The sequence below is a fragment of the Sapajus apella genome, unplaced genomic scaffold (genome assembly GCF_009761245.1).
Source record: "Sapajus apella isolate SASKATOON/1434 unplaced genomic scaffold, GSC_monkey_1.0 scaffold74, whole genome shotgun sequence".
Lineage (NCBI taxonomy): Eukaryota > Metazoa > Chordata > Mammalia > Primates > Cebidae > Sapajus > Sapajus apella.
In genome coordinates, this window is record NW_022437014.1 from 10,069,104 (window position 1) to 10,095,977 (window position 26,874).

The 26,874-nt window shown below is 49.0% G+C and overlaps 1 protein-coding gene across 4 annotated transcripts in view; it reads left to right on the forward strand.

Moving 5' to 3' along the window:
- Positions 1 to 24,468, forward strand: part of RPAP1 (RNA polymerase II associated protein 1) — a 26,063-nt gene extending 1,595 nt beyond the window's left edge. The window contains exons 2-25 of one of the 4 annotated variants that reach the window (XR_004260723.1): positions 5,965 to 6,221; positions 6,499 to 6,647; positions 6,933 to 7,022; positions 7,521 to 7,641; positions 8,212 to 8,433; positions 10,373 to 10,552; positions 11,591 to 11,706; positions 11,999 to 12,097; positions 12,942 to 13,043; positions 13,250 to 13,417; positions 13,672 to 13,854; positions 13,985 to 14,119; positions 14,216 to 14,386; positions 15,795 to 15,952; positions 16,381 to 16,539; positions 16,663 to 16,861; positions 17,273 to 17,382; positions 17,664 to 17,859; positions 18,376 to 18,528; positions 18,756 to 18,898; positions 19,472 to 20,228; positions 23,459 to 23,657; positions 23,806 to 23,865; positions 23,969 to 24,468. Coding sequence is in view for 3 of the 4 variants with exons in the window: in XM_032251243.1 (XP_032107134.1) it covers positions 6,041 to 6,221; positions 6,499 to 6,647; positions 6,933 to 7,022; positions 7,521 to 7,641; positions 8,212 to 8,433; positions 10,373 to 10,552; positions 11,591 to 11,706; positions 11,999 to 12,097; positions 12,942 to 13,043; positions 13,250 to 13,417; positions 13,672 to 13,854; positions 13,985 to 14,119; positions 14,216 to 14,386; positions 15,795 to 15,952; positions 16,381 to 16,539; positions 16,663 to 16,861; positions 17,273 to 17,382; positions 17,664 to 17,859; positions 18,376 to 18,528; positions 18,756 to 18,898; positions 19,472 to 20,228; positions 23,481 to 23,657; positions 23,806 to 23,865; positions 23,969 to 24,118 (4,179 nt within the window). In the remaining variant the exon portion in view is untranslated. Of the gene's footprint in view, positions 1 to 5,964; positions 6,222 to 6,498; positions 6,648 to 6,932; positions 7,023 to 7,520; positions 7,642 to 8,211; positions 8,434 to 10,372; positions 10,553 to 11,590; positions 11,707 to 11,998; positions 12,098 to 12,941; positions 13,044 to 13,249; positions 13,418 to 13,671; positions 13,855 to 13,984; positions 14,120 to 14,215; positions 14,387 to 15,794; positions 15,953 to 16,380; positions 16,540 to 16,662; positions 16,862 to 17,272; positions 17,383 to 17,663; positions 17,860 to 18,375; positions 18,529 to 18,755; positions 18,899 to 19,471; positions 20,229 to 23,458; positions 23,658 to 23,805; positions 23,866 to 23,949 lie in introns of those variants that run through there. The other 3 variants (XM_032251244.1, XM_032251243.1, XM_032251245.1) reach the window with 3 other exon arrangements.
- Positions 24,469 to 26,874: the final 2,406 nt, after the last annotated feature.

A 26,874-nucleotide genomic window follows, 5' to 3' on the forward strand; every position in this document is an offset into this window, starting at 1 on the left:
AAAAAAAAAAAAAAAAAAAAAAAAAAGGCTGCATAGATAACTTGCTTAATTTCTCACATTTAGTAAGCTGATATTGACTTGTGGTTTATTTATTCCAATACTAGTGCCCATAACTACCCTGGCTCTGTTTTTGATATGGATATGGTCCACCCTGTGAAGTGAGCTGGACTTTGCTTCTGGGTCACACGAATCCATGGATAAGTAGGAAGAATTGTTTCTGCTTATGTAGAATCTTACAGGAGTAAATTGTTAACATACTATGGATCCTCTCTTCATTTAGTTCAGCCTTCCTTAGGACCTTTGGGTAGGCACTGGGGTAGGAGACTTTTTCCTTGTTTGTTGGCAGGTCTGCTCCACAATTAGATATGGCTAACTGCCCTTTGGCTATATAAATAATAAGAATTATAACTGGTGTTTGTGTCCTTTTATGTATGAGACTGTGTTCTAATCTTCTTACATACATATTAATTCGGGAGGTAGGTACAGTTATCTTCATGTTACAGATGAGGAAACAAGCACAATAACTTCAGTGAAATACCTTGCTTAGCCTGGATTGAACACAGTCAGTTCCTTTTTTTTGAGACAGAGTCTCCCCCAGGTTGGAGTGCAGTGTGGCACAGCCTCAGCTCACTGCAATCTCCGCCTCCCGGGTTCAAGCGATTCTCCTGCCTCAGTCTCCCAAGTAGCTGGACTATAGGCGCATGCCTCCACACCCAGCAAATTTTTTATTTTTAGTAGAGATGGGGTTTCACCATGTTAGCCAGGCTGATCTCGAATTCCTGACCTCAGGTGATCCACCCACCTCAGCCTCCCAAAGTGCTGGGATTACAGACGTGAGCTACCATGACTGGCCAGCAGTCCATTTTCTTTTCTTTTCCTTTTTTTTTTTTTTTTTTTTGAGACGGATCCTCTGTAGCCCAGGCTGGAGTGTAGTGGCGCAATCTTGGCTTGCTGCAACCTCTACCTCCTGGGTCCTGGTTCAAGCGATTTCCTGCCTCAGCCTCCTGAGTAGCTGGGATTACAGGAACATGCCACTATGCCCAGCTAAATTTTGTATTTTTATTATTAGAGACGGGATTTCACCATGTTGGCCAGGCTGGTCTTGAACTCCTGACTACCTGATTCACCCGCCTCAACCTCCCAAAGTGCTGGGATTATAGGCGTGAGCCATCTTGCATGGCCTTTTTTCTTTTTTTTGAGACGGAGTCTCGCTCTGTCGCCCAGGCTGGAGGGCAGTGGCATGATCTCCACTCACCACAATCTCTGCCTCCCGGGTTCAAGCAATTCTTTTGCCTCAGCCTCCTGAGTAGCTGATATTACAGGTGTAAGCCACCATACCCAGCTAATTTTTGTATTTTTAGTAGAAACAGGGTTTCACCATGTTGGCCAGGCTGGTCTTGAACTCCTGACCTTGTGATCTGCTGCATTGGCCTCCCAAAGTGCTGGGATTACGGGCGTGAGCTACTGCACCTGGCCTAGAGACAGGGTTTCACCATGTTGGGCAGGTTGGTCTCTAACTCCTGACCTGGTGATCCACCCACCTCAGCCTCCCAAAGTGCTGGGATTACAGGCATGAGCCACTGTGCCTGGGCTAGCTGTCCATTTTCATGCTGTTTACTTCTCATCCAGGAAAAGGCACATCTATATACTTTGCCATTGTCACTCTACAACTAGTACTTATTACAAGTTCTAAGCCAAATTTAAGACCAAATTTTGTAGACAGATCTTTGCTCACTTCATCCACTTCCTTCTGTTCTCTGCTTATCTTTCTCCTTCAATATTCAGCTCTATTTTTAATCTTTAGGGATTTTTCCTACCTCTGAAATCCTGTATCTCTGATCTTCTATGTGATTAATTTGATCTCTGGGATGTACTGCCTTGTAAATGTGTATGTGTGTTTACCATATTCTCTTACCCCAAATTTGGGTACATCGTTGACCAAAGGAAGACTTTTATAATCTGAGAGACATTATTTTAACTATAAACCTTTGGAATTTCTAGACTTGTTGGGGCAAAGAGAGATAATAAACTGGGAAATGATTAAAAGGCCCAGCATTTCAGCATGGTCTCCATCTCCCCAGTAAGCCCCTTGAACCCAGGGACTGTTTTACCTCAATTCTATTTACAGCCCCGTGTACATTGCTCTGCCCAGAGTAAACTCTCCAAAAATTTTTTTGAAAATGTTCTTAAGGTCACACTGTCATATGATTGTTTCACCATTTCTATCCCTTTCAGCCTCCCTGTGTTGGGAGATGTTTCTAATGCTGGCTTAGTTATTAGATCTGATTCCGCCTAGAACCAAATGTAAGGACATGTGTCATTCAGAACTATTGTTAGTCCCAGGTATCTACCCTTGTCTCTCCCTCCATTTCACACTCCTTCAGCTTTTAGGAGGTGGTCAACTTCATCATGTTTTCCCATGTACCCTATTTATTCCCTGCTTCTATACCTTTGCCCAGCTTTCCCTTCCGGCTGGAGGCCTATCTTATCCTTCAAGATCTGGTTTAGTTTTTTCAACGGGGGTGATTTTTTTTTTTCCTAGGTGACATTTGGCAATGTCTGGAGACATTTTTGCTTGTCACAACTGGGGGAGGAGGCATCTCGTGGGTAAAAGCCAGGAATACCACTAAACATTCCTATAGTACAGGACAGCTTCCCACAGCAAAGCATTATCCAGCCGTAAAAGTCAATAGTCCCTATTGCGAAAGCCTAGTGTAGTCCCAGTCTTTGCTCTTCAGGAGATTCTTTAGAGTTCTTCCCCATCTGCTTCACTATTCCAGACTTCCAGGACACCCAGGCACCACACAGCACTAAGCAGTAGAACATGGTGGGTTAACAGTATGGACTGACTGGGATTGAATCCTAATCCTAGCACTTACTTACACTGATACCTTGGGCAAATACTTAACTTCGCAGAACTCTTCTTTTCTCAGCTGTAAAATTTGAATAATAGTAGTAACCTACCTCATAGGCTGTTATGAGGATTAAATTAATGAATATGGAAAAAGTGCTTAGAGAACAGTATGTGGCACATACTAAGTGCTCAATAAGTGTTAGCTATAACAATAATATTTTTATTATTATCAGCATCTAGCTCAGGGGTTTCAAAACTAGCCAGCCAGCTTGCAGACATGCTTGGCCAGCCCAGCATTTTTTGTTTTATAACTAAGATATTGTTTACATACCACAGAATTCATCATTTTATTATTATTTTTAATTTTTTAATTTTCATTTTGTCAAGCCCAGTGGATTCCCATTTATTATTATTTTTTGAAATAGAGTCTTACTCTGTCACCCAGGCCGCTGTGCAGTCATGAACTTGGCTCACTGTAACCTCCGTCTCCCAGGTTCAAGCGATTCTCCTGCCTCAGCCTCCTAAGTGTCTGGGATTACAGGTGCACACCACCATGCCGGGCTAATTTTTTTATATTTTTAGTAGAGATGGGGTTTCACCATGTTGATCAGATTGGTATTGAAACTCCTGACCTCATGATCCCTCCAGCTCAGCCTCCTAAAGTGTTGGGATTACAGGCATGAACCACAGCACCCGGCCAGAATTCATTTTTCTAAAGTTTACCAGCCAGGTGCAGTGGCTCAGGCCTGTAATCCCAGCACTTTGGGAGCCTGAGCTGGGCAGATTTCTTGAGCCCAGGAGATTGAGATCAGCCTGCACAACATGATGAATCCCTGTCTCTATAAAAAATACACAAATTAGCTGAGTGTGGTGGTGCATTTGTAGTCTCAGCTTTTTGGGAGACTGAGGTGGGAGGATGGCTTAAACCCAGGAGGTGGTGGTGGTGGTTGCAGTGAGCCAAGATCATGCTACTGCACTCCAGCCTGGCTGACAGAGCCAGACCCTGTGACAATAAATAAATTTTACAATTCATGGCTTTTAGTATACTTACAATGTTGAACATTTTCGTTACTTCAGAAAGAAGCTCTATACCCATTAGCTGTCAATTCCCTTTTCCCTCCAGCTGTCTTAGCCCCTGGCAACTACTAATCTACTTTCTGTCTCTATGGATTTGCCTATTCTGGACTGGACATTCTGTATGAACAGAATCATACAATGTGAGGCCCTTTGTGGCTAGCTTCTTTCTTTCTCTTTTTTTCACCAAATAAAATGTTTCTGAGTCATGTAGCTTCTTTCACTTAGTGTAATGTTTTCAAGGTTTGTGCATTAGAACTTCATTCCTTTTTACTGACAAATTAATGTCTCTACATTAATTTCTTTTTTAGCCCTTTGTGCCATGTTTATGTAAAGTCTTAACCTTTGGGGAGGCTGGGTAAAGACTATATATGGTAACTGTTCATACTATCTATATAAATCTGTAAATCTAACATTATAACAAATTACAAGTTTAAAAAGTACATAAATTTACAATATATAGAGAAAAATAGAAATGTGCATATTTTATCATGATACAAAACAAACATTTGATTGCTTACTTGTTTGTTGATTTTTTTTTTTTTTTTTTTTTTTTTAAAGACGGGGCTTCACCAAGTTGGCCAGGCTGGTCTCGAACTCCTGACCTCAAGCAATCTACCCGCCTCAGCCTCCCAAAGGAGGCTGGGATTACACGCCTGGGATTACAGGCGTGAGCCACCGTGACCGGCTTTTTTATGTTTTTTCTTTCCTTTGTTATCTTCTAATCCTCTGATCATTTATCATTGTCAAGGTTGAGCAGATAGAGAAGTGCATACATTCTGCAGCTTGAGTGCCTAATTTCAGATTGTTTCTACCATTTACTATGTGATTTGGGGCAATTAAATTAACTTCCTGTGTCAAGTGGGAGGATCACTTGAGCCCAGGAGTTTGAGGCTGTAGTAAGCTAAAAGATTATCTTGAATTATAGATTTGGGAAGTATTAAGTCTTCTAATTCATGAACATGGGATATCTTTCCATTTGTTTAGGTCTTTATTCTTACTGTTACTATTTTTTGTAGAGACATGGTCTGGCCTTGTTGCTCAGGCTCATCTTGAACTCCTGGCTTCAAGCAGTCCTCCTGCCTCAGCTTCCCACAGTACTGGGATTACATGCATAAGCACTATGACTGCCACACTTGTTTAGTGCTTTAATTCAACAATGTTTTAGTTTTCCATGGACAAGTCCTGTACTTCTTTGGTTACATTGGTTCTAAATCAGTAGCATTTTATTCTTTTTGTTGCTGTAATTTAAATTTGTGTGTGTGTGTGTGTGTGTGTGTGTGTGTGTGTGTTTTAAGACGGGGTTTCACCATGTTGGTCAGGCTGGTCTTGAACTCCCGACCTCAGGTGGTCTGCCCACCTTGGCCTCCAAAGTGCTTGGATTACAGGCGTGAGCCACTACGCCTGGCCTAAATTATTTTCTTAATTCCATTTTCTGCATGTTCTTTGCTAGTGCATAGACATACAATTTTTGGGCCAGGCACGGTGGCTCATGCCTGTAATCCTAGCACTTTGGGAAGCTGAAGTGGGTGGATCACCTGAGGTCAAGAGTTCAAGACCAGCCTGGCCATCAGGTGATCCACCCACCTTGGCCTCACACAGTGGTGGGATTATGGACATGACCCACCGCCCCCGCCACAAATGTTTTTTATATTGATATTTTACAGCCCGATGTTTTTAATAATTTGCATATGTTTAGGCCAAGCACGTCCTCTCCAGTTTGATACAGAATCATCATCCCCCATTATGACACATATATCTGCCTGGCCCCTAATGAAATTTTCCTCTGGTCTCCTGCTGGTTGTTTTTGAGAGTTTTATCATCACCCATAGATTGTAAACAACCTAAGTTGGCTGTAAATATTGTTGCTAGGCTGATGACATCAGGAAGGGCTGAAGACAGAGGGAATGGCAATAAGGTATGAATGAGGAGGAATGAGTTCATGTGAACCCAAGGATAAAGAAGGTCTTCTCTGACGCCTAATAAAGAAAATCAGGATTCAGTTGCAGAGGGCCCATATTCTTTCTTGCTCTTAGGGATGAATAAGAGAGAATCCCCACAGGGAGACACTGCTGGAGAGAGTCGTACTGGGGAGGCAGCTGGAGCAGCAAGATGCTGTCGAGACCAAAACCAGGGGAGTCTGAGATGGACCTGCTGCGCTTCCAGAGTCAGTTTCTTGCAGCTGGTGCAGCCCCAGCGGTGCAGTTGGTGAAGAAAGGAAATAGGGGCGATGGTGATGCCAACTCAAACCGGCCTCCGCTACAGGACCATCGGGATGTGGTGATGTTGGACAGTAAGTGCCCCGGAGGTATGAGGCTGAGAAGTAGACAGGGTACAGCCTCTGCCCCTCCCTCTTCCTGATACGGTTGGATTCAGATACATTGTTATTTCAGACACTTGCTGCAGCCCCATTTTACAGAGGAAGAAACTGAGGCTCAAAGGGGTTAAATATCTTACGCAAGGTGACAGCTTGAGCCAGCACCCCATGGAAGCCAAAGCTTGCTTTCTTAGGCTGCAGTGACTTCCTAGGAAGGTGCATATACTCATGTTTGGGATCTTTTCTTTCTCAGATCTTCCAGATCTGCCCCCAGCTTTGGTCCCTTCGCCCCCGAAGAGAGCCAGGCCCAGCCCTGGCCACCCCCTGCCTGAGGATGAGGACCCAGAAGAGAGGCTGAGGAGGCATGATCAGCACATCACTGCTGTCTTGACTAAGATTATTGTGCGTCTCACTCTGGCTGAGTAGGATAAGATGTTCTTGGGCAACAGGGATATTGGATGCTCGGGTTGGTTAAGCCTTATGAGTGGAGGGTGCTTCAGAAAGGGAGACTTTTCCCCACTGCAGTCTGGTTGGGGGGCTGGCTTAGAGTCACTTTGCCCTGAAGGGAGGAGGGTCCATAATCCCCCAGAGTGAGGTTGTATCATTCAGAACTAGGCTAATAGGATAGGGTCCAGCCTGGGGAAGTCTGTCCATTGTGCTTCAAAACTTTGTGCTTTGTTGCTACAGGAACGAGATACAAGTTCAGTGGCCGTGAAGCTGCCTGTGCCCAGTGCTGTTGCTTTCCCCCCTGTGTTCCATCGCTCTCGGGACACACAGGTAGGCAAGGGGAAGCTTAGGTGGTGCTTAGGAGACAGACAGGTGAGTCTCATAGGCATCTTCTCCCGACAGGTAGTTTTAATGATGACAGGCAATTTCATTTACAAAGCAGGACTGTACTAAGCACTTCATACCCATTACTTCTTTTAATCTTCATAACAAACATATAAGGGAGGTATCATGATGATATCTTGGGGATGAGGATTCCTTATTCCCATTTTTCAGATGAGGAAACTGACACCCCCTAAAGAAATAAATAACTTGTCCAACACCAGACATAAAATAGGTAGAAGAGCCAGAACTTCAGCCCAAGTCTGTCAGATTCTAAGATCTTTACTCCTATAGGCCTCTCCTTTTTTCTGAGGACTAGTGTTATGATCCCTGGAGACTGAGCAAAACCCCTTTTATCTCTTTGTTCCAGAGACCTTGGTATAAAGAGGCTGAGAGGAAAGTGGGATAATGAGCATCAGTAACTTGGGTTTTCTTTTTGCCCCACAGGGGAAATCAGCAACATCTGGTAAGAGAAGCATCTTTGCCCAGGAGATTGCAGCAAGGAGAATATCTGAAGCCAGGGTCCCATCAGCTGGGGAAGTTGTGCCCAATCTGGGCCCACCAGAGGGTGAGCTGGTTTGAAGAAGCTTGGGCTTGGTCTTTTTAAAAGACACAATCATACGGTTATTTTTGAAGACACGTCTACCTGCCTCAAATGGGAGGTGCATTTGAGCCATCTGAAGTAATCTGAGAATACAAGTTATGGGAGGCTTGGGTCCATATCCCGGTCTCAGGTGCTGGGAGTGAGGCAGGCCATTATGTAATCCTAAGAGAAAGGGAATAGTCTGGCAGAGACTGTAAAATAAATGTATTGGCCAAGATTCCTTTAATGATGCAAATTATTAGCCGAAGAGCCAGGAGCAGGCCCCTAGCTATAGATGGCTGCCTGGATATCCAAGAGAAGAGTCAGAAATTAGGGTGTTTCTGGAGGAAACCTTTTCATAATAGTATTAGGGAAGTAGTGAGTGGAGAAGCCACCTGGAGTCCTATGCCAGACCAAATGGGGTCTGCACTCTGTCTAAAGAAAGCTTGGATCTGTACCTGTCTCCAGGGCTAATAGCCTTATAGAAGAGGGCCAGAAAGCCCAGTTAGAGCCATGGAGGACAGAGCAATGAATGTGGCCATACCTTTCTTCCAGGTGCTGTGACCTGCGAGACACCGGCTCCTAGGGAACAGGGCTGCCAGCTTCCTGGAAGCAGCCACAGCTTCCAGGGACCTAATCTGGTCACAGGGAAGGGACTCAGGGGTCAAGAAGCTGAGCAGGAAGCCCAGACTATCCATGAAGAGAATGTAGCAAGACTGCAGGCCATGGCTCCTGAGGAGATCCTGCAGGAACAGCAGCGGTTGCTGGCGCAGCTTGGTATGGGTGCCTTGCTTTCCTGCTGAGACCAGGCTAGGAGGGGACCACCACTATTGAGTAAGGCTTACTGTGAGTTCCGGACACTGTGCTGAGTACTTTAATACTTTTTTTTTAATTTTTGAGACGGAGTTTTGTCCTTGTTGCCCAGGCCGGAGTGCAATGGCGTGATCTCGGCTCATCGCAACCTCCGCCTCCTGGGTTCAAGTAATTCTCCTGCCTCAGCCTCCCAAATAGCTGGGACTACAGGCACGTGCCACCGTGCCCAGTTAATTTTTGTGTTTTTAGTAGAGTCAGGGTTTCACCATGTTCACCAGGATGGTCTCAATCTCTTGACCTTGTGATCTACCCGCCTCGGCCTCCCAAAGTGCTGGGATTATAGGCGTGAACCACCACGCCTGGCCAATACTTTTTTTTTTTTTGAAATGGTCTTGCTTTATCACCCAGGCTGAAATGCAATGGCCTGCACTTCATGCATGCCATGAAGTGCTCACTGCAACCTCCGCCTCCCAAGTTCAAGTGATTCTCCTGCCTCAGCCTCCCAAGGAGCTGTGATTACAGATGTGCACCACCATGCCTGGCTAATTTTTTTGTATTTTTAGTAGAGACGGGTTTCACCATGTTGGCCAGACTGATCGCCAACTGCTGACCTCAAGCGACCCATCCACCTCGGCCTCCCAAAGTGCTTGGATTATAGGCATGAGCCACAGCGCCTGGCCAAGGACCTGCTAGTAACCACTGTCCTTATATAACTGTATTACCCTGGTGTAGTATACACTATGTGTTATTATAGCTATACTCTAGTATAACTACAGTCTCTTCTATGCTAAGCTATACCTGCCTGCCCCATGTCTGCTCACCAAAATGCTAGGCACTCAGTCAATCTTGTTACCCACTGTATGCTAGCACCTCTACAGAGTATGTGTTAGGGCTCAGTATGGTGCCTTGCACCTGTAATCCCAGCAGTTTGGGAGGTTGAGGTGAGAGGACCGCTTGAGGCCAAGAGTTCAAGGCCAGCTTGGACAATATCGTGAGACCCTCATCTCTAAAAAAATTAAGATATGAAAAATTAGCAAGGTGTGGTGGCGCATGACTGTAGTCCCCTGGGAATTTGGGAGGCTGAGGCAGGAGGATTGCTTAAGCCCAGGATTTTGAGGCTGCAGTGAGCTATGATTGTGCCACTGCACTCCAGCATGGGTAACAGAGCAAGACCCTGTCTCTTTAAAAATATATATACAGCCTGACCAACATGATGAAACCTTATCTCTACTAAAAATACAAAATTAGCCAGGTGTGGTGGCATGCATCTATAATCCCAGCTACTCAGGAGGCTGAGGCAGGAGACTCACTTGAACCTGGGAGGTAGAGGCTGCGGTGAGCAGAGATCATGCCACTGCACTCCAGACTGGGTGACAGAGTGAGACTCATCTCAAAATTATATATATAAGCTGGGCGCGGTGGCTCACACCTGTAATCTCAGCACTTCAGGAGGCTGAGGTGGACAGATCACCTGAGGTCAGCAGGTCGAGACCAGCCTGACCAATATGGTGAAACCCCGTCTTTTAAAAAATAATAATAATAAATATATATATATATATATATATTTGTTTGTTTGTTTTGGCCCTAGTCAACATTAACTTAGTCATTTTACAGCCACTTACATCGGAACTGTCACCTGAAGCCAGGCACAGGGATAGGCATAGGAACCTGGGCCGGGGGACTGTGATGGATGGAGAGAAAGGTGGGCCTAGTGACCCCACAGGTGTAAGAAGACTAGGTCATTAATGGACCACAGAAGCATCCAGAAGTCTCAGGTCCAGGCTGGGAAGCAGCTTGTCCTGTCCTTGGCACCTACAGATAGGCAATATTCAGCAGGTTCCAGGTCTGTAGGAGGCCAGGGAGGATCTGTCTCACTCACTCTCCCCTCTACTTTCACCTCTAGACCCCAGCTTGGTTGCTTTCTTGAGATCTCACAGCCGCACCCAAGAGCAAACAGGAGAGAAGGCCTCTGAGGAGCCCAGGCCAGGAAGACCCTCTGCTAATGTCACCAAGGAGGAGCCCCTCATGTCATCTTCTGCCAGTGAGCCCAAGAAGGGAGACAAGCTAGAGCCAGAAGCCCCAGGTTTGTAGGAGGTGGGAGTCAGATTTTGGTGGATAAAAGTAGGGGAAAGTGTCCCTTCTAGGCCTAGGAAATGAGAGAAGAGAGAAGCTTCTCTGCTTTTGGACATCTAACATTAATCCTCATTATTGGCTTCAAGTCAGTCTTCATTGCTGATGCATGTCTTCTTCCTGCATATGCTTCCTGTTCTCTTGTCCTCTTACTGCTTCTCCACCTTCCCTTTTAAGGGGCAGCAGTGCGTGGTGGCTGAATCCCGCCCCACCCCCTCCCCGCAGACTGCCTTCCTGCCCCTGCTGTAGCTGCCCCAGCTCTGGCTCTGTCCATCCCACTGTTCTCTCTCTCTCTGCTCACAGTGTTGAGGGGAAGATGTCAGGGCCAGGGTAATGGGAGAGGCAGAATCTGACAGAGGTCTTATGAACATGCCAGACCAGAAGCAGAGGCCAGTGGAAGTACTCATTTCCCAGAAACTAGATTATTTCATTAGTGATTAACAAAAGAAGAAATTGAATTATGACAGCCCGGAACCTCATGCTCCTGGAGGAACTCCAGGCCAGCTGAGCAGGTTGGGTGGGGGTAGGCATGAGGGAGGAAAATGTGGGATTTGTTTCTGTATTCTGTCCCCCAGAAGCAGTATAGCTGCCTCCTCCTCCTCCTCCTCCTTGTCCCCACTCCCGTGCTCCTTTAAGGGCTGATACTGGAGAGTGGAGAGGCTTCCCGATATGTGTGGTCCTCCCTTCTTTCTCTTTTTCTCCTTTTTTTTTCTTTCTTCCTTCTCCTCCTCCTCCTCTCTCCCTTCCCAACAAATCCTTGGGGTCAACAAGGGGCTGGAGTCCAGGATGGAGTATGTCTGTCATATTTGAGACTTTCATCCCAGCCCTAGGAGTTACAGTCTCTGGGCCATGTCTTTTAGCCATAACTGAAAGTAGAAGCTGTCAGATCCTGGAACAGAGGTAGATGTGGCAGCTGCTGGGTGACGATGGAGACTCCTGTGGATACTGAGCTGAGCCCTTTGGGGAATACTGTCACGCTCTGTCTCCCCAGCTCTGGCACTGCCCGTGACCCTTCAGAAAGAATGGCTGCACATGGACACTGTCGAGCTGGAGAAGCTCCATTGGACCCAGGACTTGCCCCCTCTCCGGCGGCAGCAGACACAGGAGGTGAGGAAGGCCAGCTGGCCTATGAGAGGAGGGGTGAGATGGGTCGGGAGAGGAGCTGCTGCTCTTGCCCTCAGAACTCATGACTTTCTATTGCCCAGAGCCTGAGAAGCATCCCTCCTTTGCTCTCACCCATCTTTCACATGACTCTGCCTGGCCCCCAAGGCCAGATAAGCTCCATATCTGGTCGAGGTAGAGTCAGTACCTAAGTCCTGAAAGGCCTGGGATTAAAGGTGGGGAGTGGGTGTGGGAAGCTTGCTGGTACCCCCAGGCAATTGTCCTCTTTCTCCATTAGAGGATGCAGGCTCGTTTCAGCCTTCAGGGAGAACTACTGGCCCCTGACATGGACCTGCCCACCCACCTGGGTCTGCACCACCATGGAGAGGAGGCAGAGGTGAGGCATGGGACTGGAGAGGATGGGGCAGCTCTTTTAACAACCCTGTGGAAAGGGATCTCTGGTCAATTGCCTTTGACCTTCTGCATGCCCTGTTCTAGTTCATGCCCTTCAGTGCATTGTTTCTTAGGCTTAAAATCCTGATCCTCTCTCCACATTCTGATCAGTTGCTAGAACTTGCTGATCTTCTGTCACCTCCTTATGATGCCCCCTGCACTGTGGCCTTGCATCCTCTGTCTGCTGGCTCTCCATGCCCTCCGCTCTCTGCCCCCTGCCATTCCATGCCTCACGGGGCTGCTGTGCTGATTTCTCCTGGCCCAGCTCAGGCCATGCCTTGCCTCTGGAAGTTTCCCAGCTCTCCTCTGCTCACAGAATAACGTCCTGGCCTCAACTGGGCAAGACAGTCCTTCCACCTTCTGTTCCTGCTGACCCTGCTGCTCTGCCTCCTTCACTTCCTGCTGCACCGCACTGCTGGCTTCTCCCCATGCACCTGTGCTCAAGGACCTATAGGACTCCACCCACTCCGGGGAATGCCTTTGTCTTTTGCTCCATAACAGGCCATCAAAGCTCTACCCATCCAATGAGACCAGTTTGATTTTCAGGTCCCCTTCTCTCTTTGTCCTGTCCTCTGGTCACACATTAAACATCAGTTACCATGCTCCTCTGCATCTGACTTATGACATGGTTACTTGTATGCAAGTTGTCTCTTTACCGGCTTGAAGCTCCATGGAGAGCAAGGCGAATTTCACTTATTTACCTTTGTCTTCCCTGTGATACCTTGCTTGGTGTTTTGGGGGCACTGTGCTGTATCCTGGCTGCTTCTGACTTCTTGTTCCTGCCCCAGAGAGCAGGGTACTCCCTACAGGAGCTGTTCCACCTGACCCGCAGCCAGGTGTCGCAGCAGAGAGCACTGGCACTGCATGTGTTGGCCCAAGTCATAAGCAGGGTGAGTGGATTGCCAGCCTGGTCCTGCCCACCCTGTCCTTCACCCCACAGCCTCAGACTTCCCCATCTCCTGCCCTTTTCACACTGGCTCACTAGCCAGATATGTGCTTTAACAACCTAGGATCATAGCGGGGCAAACAAAGGATTAGGGCAAAGCCTCTAGATAACTTCAGCATCTTCAGCAAGGTTTTATCCTCCTGTCCCTAGGCCCAGGCTGGTGAGTTTGGGGACCGGCTAGCCGGCAGTGTCTTAAGCCTCCTTTTGGATGCGGGTTTCCTCTTCCTACTGCGCTTTTCCTTGGATGACAGAGTGGATGGGGTCATTGCAGCTGCCATCCGTGCTCTTCGGGCTCTGCTGGTGGCTCCTGGAGATGAGGTACCACAGGGATAGGAATGGGGCTTGGGCTTGGAGGTGTCAAGGTCCCTATTCCTATTGTTGGGTATGCCCCATTGCTAAGGCTTTACAGGCAAGATGTAGAATGGGATGGCAGGCGTCTCCCTCGTCTCCTAAAGGCCCCAGAGCCCAGGAGCCTTGCCTTTCTGCTTTTTGTTGGGGGAGCATCCTCTCTACTCCTAGACCCATTTCCTGGCCTCTTCAGCATCACCCCCTGTCTCCATTTCCTCTGGCAGGAACTCCTCGACAGCACCTTCTCTTGGTACCATGGAGCTTTGACGTTCCCTCTCATGCCCAGTCAGGAGGACAAGGAAGATGAAGATGAGGATGAAGAACACCCAGCAGAAAAGGCAAAAAGGAAAAGCCCTGAAGAAGAAAGCAGGCCTCCACCTGACCTGGCCCGACATGATGTCATCAAGGTAAAGGGACAGCCTCTTTCCCATCCCATGGCCTAGGGCACACATGCTAGAAACACATGCTGAAAAGAGGGGTCATCAGTGCTCAGGGCCCAGCTGCAACTGTCAGTGGGTTTCTCTCTCCAACCCCCAGGGGCTCCTGGCTACCAGCCTGCTGCCTCGGCTGCGCTATGTGCTGGAGGTGACCTACCCAGGACCTGCTGTGGTTCTTGACATCCTGGCCGTGCTCATCCGCCTGGCCCGGCATTCCCTGGAGTCAGCCACAAGGGTGAGGAAAAGGAAGCAGGGAATGGGAAAAAAGCCTAGCGGGGCCTGCTCTTGACCCACAGCCTCCCTGCTTCCCTTTTCCTTCTGTCACCCATAGGTCCTGGAGTGCCCTCGGCTGATAGAAACCATAGTTCGAGAGTTCTTGCCCACCAGCTGGTCTCCTGTTGAGGCAGGACCTACCCCCAGTCTATACAAAGTACCCTGTGCTACTGCCATGAAACTACTTCGTGTCCTGGCCTCAGCTGGGAGGAATATTGCTGCTCGGCTGGTGAGCAGGGCACAGGGCAAGGGAGGGGGGAATGCGTGGGACAGTGTTGGGTTGGGAGCTAAACATAGCCCCTGAACTCTGGGGAGCCAGCTCTTGCCATCTTCCTCTTCCTCTTTGGTTCAGTTGCTTAGAAACGTGGCAGAAACCACCAGATATGAACCTGTTTATTGGAGCCTGGTGCATCATACAGGCCTACTGTGGTCTCATGATGTGATAGGAGGTCTCCCTGTTCCCTAGACCCAGATCAGAAAGACCTCATGCACATAGGCACTCATCACCCATAGCTAAGTAGCCCTAGAGAAGGTGCCCAGCAAGTCTTGCTAAAAAGAGGGAGGGCTAGGTGTGGTGGTGGCTCATGCATGTAATACCAGCACTTTGGGAGGCCAAGGCAGGAGGATCACTTGAGGCCAGGAGTTCAGGGGCCAGCCTGGGCCCTGAACAAAACAAAAGCAAAAAATTAGCCAGATATGGTAGCACATGCCTATAGTCTCAGCTACTTGGTAGTCTGAGGTAGAAGGATCACCTGGGCCCTGGAGGTCGAGGCTGCAGTGAGCTATGATTGCACCACTGCGCTGCAGCCTAGGTGATAGGTTGAGACCCTGTCCGAAAAATACTACTACTGGCCAAGTGCATTGGCTCACACCTGTAATCCCTGCACTTTGGGAGGTCGAGGTGGTGGATCACTTGAGGTCAGGAGTTCAAGACCAGCCTGACCAACATGGCAAAACCCTATCTCTACTGAAAATAGAAAAATTAGCCAGGTGTGGTGATGCTCGCCTGTAGTCCCAGCTACTTGGGAGGTTAAGGAAGGAGAATTGCTTGAACCCAGGAGGTGGAGGCTGGAGTGAGCCAAGATCGCACTGCACTCCAGCCTCGTTGGCAAAGCAATGCTCCCCCTAAAAAAAATAATAACAGGAGCCAGGTGTGGTGGCTCATACCTGTAATCCCAGCACTTTGGGAGACTGAGGTAGCTGGATCATGAGGTCAGGAGTTTGAGACCAGCCTGGCCAACATACTGAAACCCCGTCTCTACTAAAAATACAAAAATTAGCCAGGTATGGTGGTGTGTGCCTGTAGTCCCAGCTATGCAGGAGGCTGAGGCAGGCGAATCTCTTGAACCCAGGAGGCGGAGGTTGTGGTGAGCCGAGATTGCGCCACTGGACTCCAGCCTGGTCAGCAGAGACTGTCTCAAAAATAATATTAATAATAAATGATAAAAAATAACAAAACTAAAATTTTAAATAAATAATAAAATAAAAAGGAGGAAGGGCAGGGTGGATGAGGTATGACTTTGTGGCACCAGAGGGACCTGAGTCAAGGTTGAGTTGAACCACCCTCTGTCCAGCTGAGAGTAGCTGCACTTGAGACTCGCAGCTGACCCTGATCCCCAGATTGTGCCCATTTCCAGTTGAGCAGCTTTGATCTCCGGAGCCGCCTGTTCCGCTTCATAGCTGAGGCTCCCCAAGAACTGACCTTGCCCCCGGAGGAAGCTGAGACACTGAGCATTGAGGCTCTCCGTTTGTGGGCGGTGGCTGCCTCCTATGGCCAGGGCGGTGACCTTTACAGGTAAGGAAAGGCAGGCGTAGGCTCCCCCATATACACCCTCACTTCTGCTCTTCTGGTCAAATCAAACACCTCAGCCTTGCTCAAGGTCCCAAGCTTGAAGGGAGGATAAGAATGATGGGGAGGGCTTCTGCCAGGTATGAAAAGGCTTGGGAGTCAGGCCTAGCCAGGGAAGAGGGGGACAAACCTGGGTTAACCACATTCTGTGCTCAAAAGCATTGGTATCTGTGAAATCACATGTGAATTCCCTGTTGCGGGCAGCCTTGAAGGACTACATCCTTTCCCTTCTTCAGGGCTGAGCCTTCCAAGGGTGCCCTGCTCTTTCTCATCCTCCTTCACCAAACTGCAGATCCCTGGGCTAGGGCCATGACTTGTGTCTCATGTCTCCACCTGCCTTCATACAGTGAAAATCAGTCCCTGTTCTTCCCTAGGGACCTCTACCCAGTGGTGATGCGGGCCTTGCAGGTGATGCCGCAGGAGCTCAGCATCCACCCACCTCAGCCCCTGTCCATGCAGCGGATAGCCTCACTGCTCACTCTCCTCACCCAGCTGACCCTGGCAGCTGGCAGCACCCCCACTGAAACCATCAGGTAGAGTACAGCCAGGGCCCGCAGAATAGGTGGAAGGTTCCTCCACAGGGATGGGGTGGCTGGAGCATAGAGGGGTGTGAGGCAGCCAGATCCTCACTGTGGCCCCCTTTGACACTTTTGTAGCAACTCTGTTGAGGCCAGCCTCTCAGTTACCTCCTTAGTCACTTGGACACAGGTGTCTGGGCTCCAGCCTCTTGTTGAGCTGTGTCTAAGGCAAACCTTGAAGTTGCTGTCCAGACCTGAGATGTGGAGAGCTGTGGGCCCAGTGCCTGCTGCCTGCCTGTTGTTCCTGGGTGCCTTCTACCAGGCCTGGAGCAAGCAAGTGAGTGCTGCCTGCCAGCCGCCCACCAGACCCCCGCACCCTGCCTTCAGCTACATTCCACCCATTGCTCTGTGTCCCCCTTTCCGCTCCTACTTCCTTATTTCCTGTCTTCCCTTTTAATTCCTACCCTTCCTCCTCTTTCCACCTCCATATCCCCATGGAGCATCCAAGGAGCCATGTTGGTGGGACCAGAGAGCCTACGCAGCGGCTCAGCCTTCCTGGAGCCTGTGTGCCCTCTCTTTATGCCCCCTAAACATCAGGGCCTTCTCTCTCTTCAGAAGGCTTAGCCTGCAGAAGCCTCCACATGTAGTTTTTTGGGCTCTTTAAGAGTGGTGGCACTGGCTTGGGTACACAGGCGCTAGGAGAATGAATGGCTGGGCCATCAGCTCAGTGAATTCCTTGGTCCTCCAGCCGAGCTCATGCCCAGAGGATTGGCTCCAGGACATGGAGCGCCTGTCAGAGGAGCTGTTGCTGCCGCTGCTGAGCCAGCCCGCCCTGGGCAGCCTGTGGGATTCCCTTAGGTATGTACTGTGTGTGGTAGCCAGGAGAGGCAGGGGAGGTGGCGGTTTCTTTCCTTGTGGGATTTCTGGGTCCAGCTCCTGGGTCCATCCCAGGGTGCAGGCCCTCAGCCCAAGGGAAACTTGAATCCATAGCAGGCAGCAGTAGGGTGGGCTCTGAGGAGTGTGGGCACTGACCTCCACAGCCAGGCCCCCGTTAGTCTTGGGTACAGACCGAGCAATTCTTTTCCAGCCTGGTACACACCAGGCCAGAGTCTCCCTCAGACTCTCCACCTCATCTACAGGCACTGCTCCCCTCTCTGCAACCCGTTGTCCTGTGCGCAAGCCCCTGAAGCTCCCCCAAGCCTCGTGTCACTGGGCTGCTCGGGAGGCTGCCCCCCTCTCAGTCTGGCTGGCTCAGCCTCACCCTTCCCATTCCTCACTGCCCTCCTCTCTCTTCTCAATACCATGGCCTGGATCCACAAGGGGCTGTGTGGCCAGGTAAGTGCGGGGTGCCTGGTTAGGGGCAAGGCAAGGGACCAAGATGGCAGGAATCAGAAATAAAGTAGGAGGGTGGGTTGGGCGTGGCAGCTTATGCCTATAATCCTAGCACTTTGGGAGGCTGAGGCAAGAGGATCACCTGAGGTTGGGAGTTTGAGACCAGCATGACCAACATGGAGAAACCCCATCTCTACTAAAACAAAATTAGCCGGGTGTGGTGGCACATACCTGTAATCCCAGCTACTCAGGAGGCTGAGGCAGGAGAATTGCTTGAAACCGGGAGGCGGAGGTTGCAGTGAGCCAGGATAGCGCCATTGCATTGCAGCCTGGGCAAGAAGAGCAAAATTTCGTCTCAAAAAAAAAGAAAAGAAAGAACGTGGGAGGGTGTCCCATGGGGAAGGGAGGCCTTCTGCCAGCACTTAGTTCCCTGAGTCTGGAGAGAAGGGCAGCCACCTGGGGAGCCCTAGAAGGCATCAGAGTCAATTTCTAGATCTGAAGAAAATTGCTCTTCCTCAGTTGGCTGCCGTATTGGCTGCCCCGGGACTCCAGAAGTACTTCCTCCAGTGTGTGGCTCCTGGGGCTGCCTCTCCCCTCACACCGTTCTCTGCGTGGGCCCTGCGTCATGAGTACCACCTGCAGTACCTGGCACTCGCTCTGGCCCAGAAAGCGGTGGGTCCCCCTGTCTGACAAGTCCTGCCCCCACACCCCGTTATCCCCGTCCTGCTTCTGTGGAACCCAGCCTGCTTCTGGCAGGCCATGCGGCTCCCACTTTCCTCCAGACACACCCTGGACCTATGCCCTTCAGCCTCACTTGTATCCTCTTCCTCAGTTCTCTCTGCCACGTCCCCTTTGCCCTCTCTCCTGCACTAGATCACTCCCTGCTTTTCTGTCTGCAGGCAACACTGCAGCCATTGCCAGCCACCCATGCAGCCCTTTATCATGGTATGGCCTTGGCCCTGCTGAGCCGGCTGCTGCCTGGAAGCGAGTACCTCGCCCATGAGCTGCTGCTGAGCTGTGTATTCCGGCTGGAGTTCCTCCCGTAAGTGCTTGGTCAGTGGCATCAACTCAGCCCTTTTGGATTCTGCTGTGGTTGTTAACAGAGCAGCCCTGAATTCGGAGCCAGGAGACCCAAATTTTACTCTTTCTTCCACGGATTACACTTAGCCCTTCTGAGCTTCCATGACCTCATTAGTGAAGTGAGGATCAGGCTAACCACATCCAAGAATGACTGTGAGACTTCAGTGTCACTGCATGGCTAAAAAAAGTGTATAAATCAGTTACACATAGGTAATAGCCATCAGCTACTGAGTATTTACTCTGTGTCTGATACTTCCTTAGGTATTTATCTACATTTAAGTATTTTATCTGGGCCATGAGATAGATACTATTATTCTTCTTTTACTCTGAGGAAACTGAGGCACAGAGAAGTTACATAAACTAGGCAGCTGGCTCTAGCATGCATCCTCTTAACTGATAAACAGCACTGCGTGGGAGGTTGTTAAGGGAACAGGGAGGCACAGGTCTGGACGTAGGAGCCTCAGAGAAGTTCCCAAGAGCTGCCACAGCCTCCATGTGCTGTGGTTCCAACCCTCATTTTTGGGTCCCATTACAGGGAAAGAACATCAGGGGGTCCAGAGGCAGCTGACTTCTCTGACCAGCTGTCTTTAGGAAGCAGCAGGGCCCCTCGCTGTGGGCAAGGGGCTCTGCTAGCTCAGGCCTGCCAGGACCTCCCCAGCATCCGCAGCTGCTACCTGACTCACTGCTCACCAGCCCAAGCCAGTCTGTTGGCCTCCCAGGCTCTGTACCGAGCAGAGCTACGGCGACTCCCGACCCTGCTACTGCCTGTGCCTACGGAGCCGCTGCTGCCCACCGACTGGCCCTTCCTGCCACTGATTCGCCTCTACCACCAGGTTTCAGACACCCCCTCGGGGCTCCCTCCCACAGACACCGTGGGCACAGCCATGCGGGTCCTGCAGTGGGTGCTAGTTCTGGAGAGCTGGCGCCCCCAGGCCCTCTGGGCTGTGCCCCCTGCTGCCCACCTGGCACGGCTCATGTGTGTGTTCCTGGTGGACAGTGAGCTGTTCCGGGAGTCCCCAGTACAGCGTCTGGTGGCAGTCCTCCTGGCCCAGCTCTGTCAGCCTCAAGTCTTGCCAAACCTCAACCTGGACTGCCCACTCCCTGGCCTGACGTCTTTCCCGGACCTCTATACCAACTTCCTGGATCATTTTGAGGCTGTCTCTTTTGGGGACCACCTCTTTGGGTCCCTGGTCCTCCTGCCTCTGCAGCGTCGGTTCAGTGTCACTTTGCGCCTCGCCCTCTTTGGGGAACACGTGGGAGCTTTGCGAGCTCTGAGCCTGCCTCTGACTCAGGTACTTTCTCAGCCCAGCAGGACCTGCTAAGGGTAACCTGCACTGGGTCCGGGGGTCAGTCCTGAGCCGTGAAGAGTTTTGGAAGACCTCAGCTTCCTCATCTTACTGCTTGGGGGCTTTGAGGGCATTAAGAGAATCAATGAAAGGGATTTAACATGGGGCTGGGTATGGTGGTTCATGCCTGTAATCCCAGCAGTTTGGGAAGCTGAGATGGGGGAGATCACATGAGGTCGGGAGTTTGAGACCAGCCAGGGCAACAAATAGGGTTAGTAAAACCCCATTTCTACTAAAAATACAAAACTTAGATGAGCACGGTGGAATGTGTCTGTAGTCCTAGCTACTCGGGAGGCTGAGGCATGAGAATTGCTTAAACCCGGGAGGCGGAGGCTGCAGTGAGCTGAGATTGAGCCACTGTACTCCAGCCTGGGGGACAGAGCAAGACCCTGTCTCAAAAGAAAAAAGAAAAGGGTTAACATGGTATCTGGCATATGGTGGGTATTCATTACCAACGCATAGCTCCTTGCTCATCAGTGCGACAATCTAGATAATTAGAGATATACTGAAAACCAACATAGTTCCAAATTATTCAGATTCTAGGTATTGTCAGGATTCAAAGAAGGGAAAGATCACATTTGGCTTTGTGGAAGAAGTGGAGATTGACCCAGACACTGTAGGTTGGGTAGAATTTGAATTGGAAGGAGGTAGAAGGGCAGGGGGTTGCTAGCAGAACAACAAAGCAAAAGGAGCATGACAAAGGGCAGAAGGAGGGAGGAAAGATTTCTGTTGGGAACTTGCTGGAAATAAGGCTAAAAATAAGAAGTGAAGTCTGAGAGAGCCTCAAATATCAGGCCAAGGACTTTAATTCATAATCCATAAAGAGTTACTATGTTATGGCTGGGTGAGGTAGCTCATGCCTGTAATCCAATATTTTGGGAGGCCAAGGCAGGAGGGGGCCAAGAGTTTCAGACCAGCTTGGGCAACATAGCAAGACGCTATCTCTACAAAAAAATTTTTGAAAATTAGCCAGGCCTGGTAACATGCCTCTAGACCCAGTTACTTGGGAGCCTGAGGCAGGAGGATCCCTTGAGCTCAGGAGGTTGAGGCTGCCAGTGAGCTGTGATCACACCACTGCATTCCAGACTGGGCAACAGAACAAGGTTCTATTTACTATGTTTTGTTTTTAAGATTTTGTTTTTCTTTTTTTTTTTTGAAACAGAGTCTTACTCTGTTGCCCAAGCTGGAGTGCAATGGCCTGATCTTGGCTCACTGTAGCCTCCACCTCCCAGGTTCAAGTGATTCTCCTGCCTCAACCTCCTTAGTAGCTGGGATTACAGGCATGCAGCACCATACCTGGCTAATTTTTTTTTTTTTTTTTTTTTTGTATTTTTAGTAGAGACAGGGTTCCACCATATTAGCCAGGCTGGTCTCAAACTGCTGACTTAAGTGATCTGCCCACCTTGGTCTCCCAAAGTGTTGGGATTACCTGTGGGAGCAGTTGCACCCAGCTTGGTTTTTATTTTAATTATAGCTTATTCTAATGAACGTCAACTATAAATATTTTAATGTGCAAACATATATTAATTAAAAAGAAAATATAAAATATTTCTAGGAATTAAAAAAAAAAAAAAAAAGCATTGGCCATGCTTGGTGGCTCACACCTGTAATCCCAGCACTTTGGGAGGCTGAGGCGAGCAGATTACCTGAGCTCAGGGGTTCGAGACCAGTCTGGCCAACATGATGAAACCCTGTCTCTACTAAAAATACAAAAAGTAGCTGGGTGTGGTGGTGCACTCCTGTAGTCCCAGCTACTCAGGAGGCTGAGGCAGGAGAATTACTTCAACCCCAGAGACAGAGGTTTCAGCAAGTTGAGATGACACGACTGCACTATAGCCTGGGTGACAGAGCAAGACTCTGTGTCAGAAAAAATATATGTAAAATATTTTTAGGAATTAGAAAAAAAAAAAAAAAAAAGATTGGCCTGGCGCAGTGGTTCACACCTGTAATCCCAGCACTTAGTGAGGCTGAGCTAGGTGGATAACCTGAGGTTAGGAGTTTGAGACCAGCCTGACCAACGTAGTGAAACCCCATCTCTACTAAAAATACAAAATTAGCTGGTTGTGGTGGTGGTGCATGCCTGTAATCCCAGCTACTTGGGAGGCTGAAGCAGGAGAATCGCTTGAACTCCAGAGGCAGAGATTGCAATGAGTGAAGATTGTGCCATTGCATTCTAGCCTGGGTGACAGAGTGAAACTCTGTCTTTAAAAAAAAAAAAATAGAATTGCACAGTTGAACATAACATTTTGAAAGTTTTAAGTTTATTAAAAAGTAGTGGTAGGCAGTAGAACATCACAACTGCTTCTTTTTTTGTAATAATTTAGACTTTTATTAGAGGGTCTTGGTGGACAGAGATAACAGGATCTCATTACCCACTTCATAAAGTTTCTTCTCTCTCTGCACATTGGGGACATGTACAGGTTTGTTACATGGGTATATTGTGTAAGGAAAACGATCTCATCACCCAGGTAGTGAGCATAGTATCCAATAGCTTTTCAACCCTTTCCCCACCCCTGCCTTCATCAGCTCGTAGTCCCCGGTGTCTGTTGCTTCCATCTTTCTGGCCATAAGTACCCAGTGTTTAGCTCCCACTTATAAGTGAGAGCATGTATTTGGTTTTCTGCTCCTACGTTAATTCGCCTAGGATTTTATGACAAAGCCTCCCTCTGTTAGCCAAGCTGGAGTACACTGATGTAATCTGGGCTCACTGCAACCTTTGCCTCCCAGGTTCAAGCGATTGTCCTGCCTCAGCCTCCTGACGACAGGGACCTGCCACCATGCCTGGCTAATTTTTATATATTTTTTTTCCCACCCACCCCCTGATTTTTGTATTTTTACAAACATTTTTGTAAATTTTGTAAAAGAGATGGGAGTTTCACCATGTTGGCCAGGATGGTCTTGATCTCTTGACCTCGTGATCTGCCAACCTCGGCCTCCCAAAGTGCTGGGATTGCAGGCGTGAGCCACCGCACCCGGCCAATTGCATTCTTTTTTATGGCTGCTTCTCAGTTTCCAGTTTTCCCTGACTTCTGCTCTGTAGCGTTTAACCCTGATCCTTTTGCTAGAGAAGGACAAATATCTGTTCAGAACCTGATCTCTGCCCTCATGATTTGGTTTCATGTGATCATTATCCATGCACCTTGTAGATGTATATACATTCCTACCCTCCCCCTCAGCACATCATTTCACCTGTCACAGTTGCCTGTGTCCCTGGAGTGCTACACGGTACCTCCTGAAGACAACCTGGCCCTTCTTCAGCTCTACTTCAGGACCCTGGTTACCGGTGCGCTCCGTCCACATTGGTGCCCTGTGCTCTATGCTGTGGCTGTGGCTCATGTCAATAGCTTCATCTTCTCTCAGGACCCACAGAGCTCAGTAAGTTACACCTCCATCTTCAGAGGAAGGAAGGGAGCTAGCAGTTGAGCTCCCTCTGGGCCACCTGGGGGAGAGGTGAGGGCCAGGCAAGGCCAGTGGTGGGTACCAGCCCTAATCTCAGTGCCACATCTCCCTGTTCTGCTTCTAGGATGAGGTAAAGGCTGCCCGCAGGAGTATGCTGCAGAAAACATGGCTGCTGGCAGATGAGGTAGGGTCAGGGCCATTAGGAAGGTGGGCTATTAGAAGATCTTACATGACTAAGACCACAAGATCTCATTACCCACTTCATAAGGTTTCTTTCCTCTCTGCAGGGTCTCCGGCGGCACCTCCTCCACTATAAGCTTCCCAATTCCACGCTCCCAGAGGGCTTTGAGCTCTATCCTCAGTTGCCCCCTCTGCGTCAGCACTACCTCCAAAGACTGACTTCAGCGGTGCTCCAAAATGGGGTATCGGAGACCTAGGACAGTTGCTATAGATGTTCTGTATCCAGCCTTTCAACAGATGCCCAGCCAGACAGAGGACATTGTGTCCTAATGGTAGGCAGGAGACCAAGGACCACAAGGCTCGCCTTCCTGGGAGCAGGTTGTTTGAGCTGTTTGGGAGCAGAATGAGCCCTACCATTACGTCCTGATATCTGGGGCTCCTGAAGGTCTGTGCTGGGAGTGAAGAGTGACTTAGCTGTTTAGCTTGTCTTTGGGGACAGGGCAAACTAAATGCATCTCTCCTTACCTACTCCCACCCCCTGCCCCGGGCTGAGGTATATGAACGCTATAGTTGTACATTAAAATAAATGTTTTCTATCTCCTGGAAATCTGATTTGGACTAATTTCACCCATGTTAGTTCAGGGTTAGTATCTGGGGGCGGGTTATCCCAGGTGAGAGCAGGACTGCTTTGAGAGAGATGGGGAAGAATCATAAGCGGGAGGTAAAAACATCTAAAGACAGCAAGAATGTGGGACCAAATACACACACCTCTAGTGCCAAATACTTGGGAGGCTGAGGCAGGATGATCACTTGATTCCAGGAATTCAATTCTAGCCTGGGCAACATAGTGAGACCCCCATGTCTCTTTGTTTATTTATTTATATATTTATTTCTGAGACAGGGTCTTGGTCTGTTTCCCAGGCTAGAGTGCAGTGGTGTGACCATAGCTCATCGCCATCTCGACCTCCTAGGCTCAAGCCATTCTTCCACCTCAGCCTCCTGAGTAGCTGGGACCACAGGCAAGTGCCCCCGTGCCTGGCTAATTTCTTGCATTTGTAGAGATAGGGTTTCACCATGTTCACCAGGTTGGTCTTGAATTCCTGAGTTCAAGCAGTCCACCCACCTCGGCCTCCCAAAGTGCTAAGATTCCAGGCATAAGCCACTATACCTGGCCTATTTTGGTAGTTTTTAGATTGTTCTTTTGTCTGAATTCTAAAACTTAGGCTTTCTTAGACTGTCCTTTCCTATGTGGACTTACTGTGTTTGCAAGTAATCAGAGTGAGAGCAGTGTGCCATGGCCTAGCCCTGTCAGTAGGTGTAGAGAAAACCATCCTCATAAATGGAGTTGCTGAACACAGAATTATCCAACAGTGTTTTTGTTTTTGAGAAGGAGTCTTGCTCTGTTGCCCAGGCTGGAGTACAGTGGCGCGATCTCAGCTCACCACAATCTTCCCCTCCCAAGTTCAAGCCATTCTCTTGCCTCAGCCTCCAAGTAGCTGGGGATTATAGGTGTGTACCATCATGCCCAGCTAATTTTTGTAATTTTAGTAGAGATGGGTTTTCACCATGTTGGTCAGGCTGGTCTTGAACACCTGAACTTGTGATCCGCCTTCCAAAGTGCTGGGATTACAGGCGTGAGCCACCGTGCCTGGCCTGTTTTTTTTGGAGACAGTCTCACCCTGTAGCCCAAGCCAGAGTGCAGTGGCACAGTCTTGGGTCACTGCAGCCTCCGCCTCCCGGGCTCAAGCAACTCTCATGGGCTCAGCCTCTTGAGTATCTGGGACCACAGGGGTGTGTCACCATGCTCAGCTAATTTTTTGTATTTTTAGTAGAGGTGGGGTTTCACCATATTGCCTAGGGTGGTTTCAAAGTCCTGAGCTCAGGTGATCCGCCCACCTCGGCCTCCCAAAGTGCTGGGATTATGTGAGCCACGGTGCCCAGCCCCACTACGGTTTATTAAGCAACTGCTGGATCAGCAAATTCCAAGATTCTGAAATTTACGTGACAAAAATCACCTGGAGGTATTTTAAAACAGGTTACTGGGCCCTACCAACTGCCAGAAGTAAACCCAAGGATCTGCAGTTCTAACAAGTTCCCAGGTGATACTGATACTGGTGTTCAGAACCAACCACAATTTGAGGAGCAGTGCCTTAGAGACTGCAAGGTAAATTCTGTCACCTCATAGTGTGATAGCTAGTGTTAACTAGGGCATAGAGACCAGGTTTTACAAGATCACTGTTGTGGCCACAACTTGCTTTACACTGAGACTTTACCAAGTAGCTAACTACTAAAACTTCGCTTTTGAAGTGTTTTATAATAAACATAGGTCTCAGACTTTTAAGTTAGAATTTTCTTTTTTTTTTTTTTTTTTTTTTGGAGATGGAGTTTTGCTCTTATTGCCCAGGCTGGGGTGCAATGGCGCGATTTCAGCTCACTGCAACCTCTGCCTCCTGGGTTCAAGTGATTCTCCCGCCTCAGCCTCCAGAGTAGCTGGGATTACAGGCATGCGTCACCAGGTGTGGCTATTTTGTGCTTTTAGTAGAGACAGGTTAGTCAGGCTGGTCTCCAACTCCTGACCTCAGAAGATCTGCCCACCTCAGCCTCCCAAAGTGCTGGGATTACAGGTGTGAGCCATCATGCCGGCCCTCAAGTTAGGATTTTAAGCAAATGATTGAGGACCCAAGACACAAAACTACCTGAAGGGAGTGGCTCCCACATTTATAGGGTAACTTGTAGCTTACAGAGCAATTTCCCTTCATATTATTTTGCAAGTGGTAGAGAAACTCTCAGAGCAATTGTGGCCTGTGCTACATCACCCACAGACCAGAGATGCTAGTACTAGTAGTCAAGGTCGAGCTATCTAGCTATCTAGCTAGGTATCTATCATCAGTCATCCTTCAGTGCTACTAAAAGCTCTCGGATCTTCTGACCTCTTGTCCAGTCTTTTACCCCATCACAGTGAGAAGTTGTGCACAGGAGTAACACAGGCAACCGAACTACATAAGGCAAACAC